Source organism: Merops nubicus, unplaced genomic scaffold (genome assembly GCF_000691845.1).
Source record: "Merops nubicus isolate BGI_N331 unplaced genomic scaffold, ASM69184v1 scaffold20233, whole genome shotgun sequence".
Taxonomy (NCBI): domain Eukaryota; kingdom Metazoa; phylum Chordata; class Aves; order Coraciiformes; family Meropidae; genus Merops; species Merops nubicus.
Genome location: NW_008597154.1, coordinates 1 through 4,335, shown reverse-complemented (window position 1 = coordinate 4,335; position 4,335 = coordinate 1). Strand labels below are relative to the sequence as shown.

Genomic DNA, 4,335 nt, shown 5'->3' with positions numbered 1-4,335 from the left:
AGGACCAAAGAGGGATGCCAGGCAAATCTATAATCCCCCCAGTGGGAAGTACAGCAGCAACCTGGGGAGTTTCTCTTACGGTGAGTTCAGCAGCTTGGGAAAACTTGGCCTAGTGGTGGCTGTGCCTTGGTGAGGGGGGATGAACAAACAAAGCCAACTAACAGCTACATTCAGGGAAAATCCACTTGTCCTGGCACCAGCCTTTGTGTGTAGCCATCTCCTGACCTGTTGGGGTGTCTGGTTGTTGCCAGGCTCACTGTGTGTGCACACAGGTCCCCGTGCTCCCAGTTGGAGCAGTTCTGTCTCTCTGCACATCCTAATTGTGAGGAGAAGGTGAGGGGGGTTGCAGACTGGGTGAACAGGTCCAGCCGTGGCACCAAGCTGTTCTTCTTGTCTTCAAATTACTGCTGTGCCCAGAGGCTGGGAAGCTGATGGAAAGCACTGTCTTACATACAGGAAAATGCAGAGAAAAGATAAAATCTGCAAATTTCATACTGCAGACTTCAGGTGACTTTCCTCTTGTCCTGTCCCTTGGGAGCAGAGCCCGACCCCCCCCTGGCTCCAGGCTCCTGTCAGGAGCTGTGCAGAGCCAGAAGGTCTCCCCTGAGCCTCCTTTGCTCCAGGCTCAGCACCCCCAGCTCCCTCAGGTGCTGTTTGTTTGTGAGATGCTTTGGCCTCTGCTGTAGCCTTGAACATAATCTAGGAAGAGAACTGTGTGCTTAATGTGACCTGGTTTTTAGGACTGTACACAAAGAGGTGGCACAGAAGGGGAACAGGAGTTTGATAAATTTTCAAACAAATCCAAAGAAACTTAATCTGTGGAATATTTTGCTGTGATCAGATTTGTTCTTAGCAAAGGGAAAAGAAAAATATTCTCCAGCACAGAGGAGAGAGGCCAGTTCTGATCTCTTTATGCAGCTAGTGGGGCCCTTAGAAAGCAGAACTGGGAGGTTGCCCTGCCTGTGAGCAGGGGTAGCCTCAGAGCCTTGGGCCAGCCTTCAATCCTAGAGTGCTGCTGTTGAATTTTCCCCTGCCTGGGGCACAAAACCCCCTCTGAGGAGTTTCCCTTTGGTTGCAGAGCAGAGAGGTGGCTTCCGGGGCGGGCGAGGCCGAGGCTGGGGAGGCCGTGGCAATCGTAGCCGAGGAAGGATCTACTGAGGGGAGCCCTCCCTGCTCCAGGAGAGCCCTTCCCTTGGAGGACTGCCTTCCACTGAGACTGACTTCCATGTTCTTTCTACCTTTGTATGTATGATCTACTTTTCTAACGGACTACGACTTGTCCATAGTGAAACCACAGCTGTATTTTTGGATGCTTTTACCACTCAGCAGTTTTGGGTTCTTATTTCTTTTTTTTTTTCTGAAGTGTCTTCGAGATTTATTCCAACTGGGAAAAAGAAAGTAGATGTTTTACCCAAAGCTCCCATCTTGCCAGTTTGTATATTAACCTCCAAATCAGCTACTGCATAACTGAAATCATTTGAGTTTTGCTGTGTTCCTGGGCAGGAAAGGCATGACAGCAGAGCTACGTTAGCTTAGCAGCTGAAACAGTCCCTCCCTCACCCATAACCACCTGCTGCAGTATGTGGAGAAGAGCACCACTGTTAAATTTGCCTCCATTTCCCTTCTTTTTGATGAAATCCAATGAGATACCTGCTGTTTTTCTCCCCTGGGGGTTGATTTTGCTCGTGGCATGGCCCTTTCCCTTGGCGACCTGGAGAACGTGGTGTCCTTTGGTTTGCACCTCCCCCCTCTTCTCCCTGCCTTGTGATGCAAAATGTGCTGTTTTACAAACCAATTCCTAGGTGTTTAATATCCATATGTGCATAGAGTTAACACCGTGACATTGCAGTAAAACCAACAGGGAAAAGAAAAAAACAAATGGCTAGAATTATTCCAAGAATGGGTAAAGACTGGTGCAATGATTAAGATTCCTAGGCTGGAGCTGGACTGGAGCAGTCCCTGGCTCTTTTCTCTGTTTTGCAGATTTCTGGATTAGTTGCCACTTGAGGGTTGAGGTTTTTTTGTTGGTTTGTGGGGTTTTGTTTTGTTGTTTGTTTGTTTTTTTTCCTTAACAATACAGTTGCATTAAAAAATATACAAATAAAATTGTTTTTTGGGTAACATTGAAATTCCAACTACTACTACTGGAGAAGTTAACAGTTCCATCCTATTTTTTTTCTGTAGCAACTTCAGGTTCTTATATCCTGGTGTCCACCCAGAAAATGCAATATAAGAGCACAATGCTTTTGTTTTCCTTGTTTTTTGTTTTTGATTCTTGCCACTCAAAAGTTTTACTTCTCAGGTCATTCACCATTGTAAAGGAATTAGCAGGTAGCAAAAAGAAGTTGGGACAGAGGAACAGAATTTTGATAAGTGTTCCAGGTCGTGTTGATGTAAAATAGCTTAAGCTTTAGAAGAATGAAGATAATTTCTTATCCCCCCCCTCCTTTTGTCCAGACATTTAATATCCATAGAAACATGCTTGAAAGTGATGTTTCCCCACCCAGTTCATTTGTATTTGCTTGTGAATCTGCCTCGGGTGTCTTCAGGAACAGTCTTAGGTGTTGATCAGCACAGTCAGAAGGCCAGAATTTGGAAGCTCTGTCCAAGTTAGGGGTGTAGCTAAAGGAGAAGTCTAGTTTTGCTGAACTCCTGAGCAGCAGGCAGCAAAGTTGGGCATGGCAGGACACGTGGGCTGCCTTTGTGTGCTCAGATTTGTCACCAAAACCAGCCAACAGGGACAGATTTGTGACCTCAAAATGTCACTCTGAAGAGAGGAACTTGATGGGTGATGAGCTTCCATTGGGGGGGGGATAGACACTGGGCACGTGTGGCTGCAGGTTGTGTGTTAAAAGGAGTTAAAACTAGGATCTCAAAGTCTAAAGGTAGCTCATATTTAGACTAACAGCTGGGTACTAGCAGCTTATTTCCTCCCTGATTTTGGAGTGAGCTCCCTTCACAGGACTCCTGTTTGTTAGAGGTGACAGGCAATGTTTTCGTGCCCTCAGAAGTAGCTGGGTTCTTTTTTTTCCCCTCCCCCAGTTCCATATTTCATTTGAAGGCAGTGAGTTCTTGTGGAGACACCTGTTCAGCCTCTCCTTGAATTGTAAATGTTCCCTTAAGGCTTTTGGAATAAATTCATTTTGTAATTCTGTTTGGCTCATTGTTTGACAGTTCCTCTGCTCCATTCTTTGTTGGCTTAGTACCCAGGGTACTCTGGTACCTTTTTTTCTTGTTGTTGTTGTAGTGACTTACTCCTTAGATCACCATAGATGTATCGAGCTGTTTGCTACAAAGAAATAGAGCTTAGCACGACTGCATTAAGCTGTTTCAACTTTGAAATGCAAAATTTTGGATCAGAATTTGAATATTCAGCAAAAGCTGCATGTCATACATCTCATTTGGCAATTACCATGTGAAAAGGAGTCATTCGTTGTCTTATTCAACCTCCTAGATGTTGACAATGCAATAAAAGTTGTTAGTATGATAGAAAAAAAGAGTGGCTTGGAGTAGCAGCCTGGTTTTTTTTGGGGTGAAATCCATTTAATATGCCCAGTGTGACAACTGGCAGCAATTAGGCACTACCATGCTTGTGGGAATAACATTCCCAATCCTGATAAGAAATAAATCCCTTGTGTTCCTTTAGCCACAAGTCTATTTGTAAACTTTGTTTCTGCTTAGTGGGTTTGAGTTGGAGGCAAATTGGGGTGTTGAGCAGGCTGGGGATGCCAGGTGTCCCCAGGAGCCATAGCTGTTTGCAGGTTACTTGCAAACTGAAAAGGGTCAAGCACACCCAAGTCTGGATTTGGCAGCTTTTAGATCTCCCTTGGCCCTGGGGAAACAGGCTACGAGGGCTGGGCTGGGATTTACCCTCAACTGGAACAGCAAAGGCAGAGTTTAGAAGGAAGAAGGAGGGACGTGGGGGTGATGCATTTTTCTCACCTACTCCAACGGGCTCTTCAGTGGGCTGTCATTAGCTGTGGCTAGCTGCAGGGCTGCTTTGGGTTCAGCTGGCAGAAGGCTCTTTCCTCAAGCTGTCTTGGAAAAGATTTGCGTGCACCAGGCAGTAATTAATGTTTTTAAATGGCAGTGCTCAGCGCCACATGTCACCACTTCACATGGTGGCATTTAACACCAGCCCCGAGCTGCGGGCGGCGGCTCTGCCCTGTGCTGGCTGCAGAGGGGGAGGGCTCCCTTAGCCCCGCCTGGCTGCTCCGACTTCAGCTGTGCAGCCCCAGCACCGAGCCCCAGCAGGGGCCGGCTCCCCCGTGTGGGCCAGGGCAGGAGAACCACAGGCTGGTGTGGGGAGAAGGGACCTTTCACAGTCACCTAGTC

At 46.9% G+C, this 4,335-nt stretch overlaps 1 protein-coding gene across 1 annotated transcript in view; it reads left to right on the top strand.

Annotated features, from left to right (window-relative positions):
* API5 (apoptosis inhibitor 5) overlaps positions 1-1,158 on the top strand; it is a gene marked incomplete at its 5' end in the record, with an annotated part of 8,714 nt that extends 7,556 nt beyond the window's left edge. Inside the window, 2 exon segments of the mRNA XM_008936629.1 lie at positions 2-80; positions 1,079-1,158. Coding sequence (XP_008934877.1) covers positions 2-80; positions 1,079-1,158 — 159 coding nt within the window.
* Between the last annotated feature and the right edge of the window lie 3,177 nt (positions 1,159-4,335).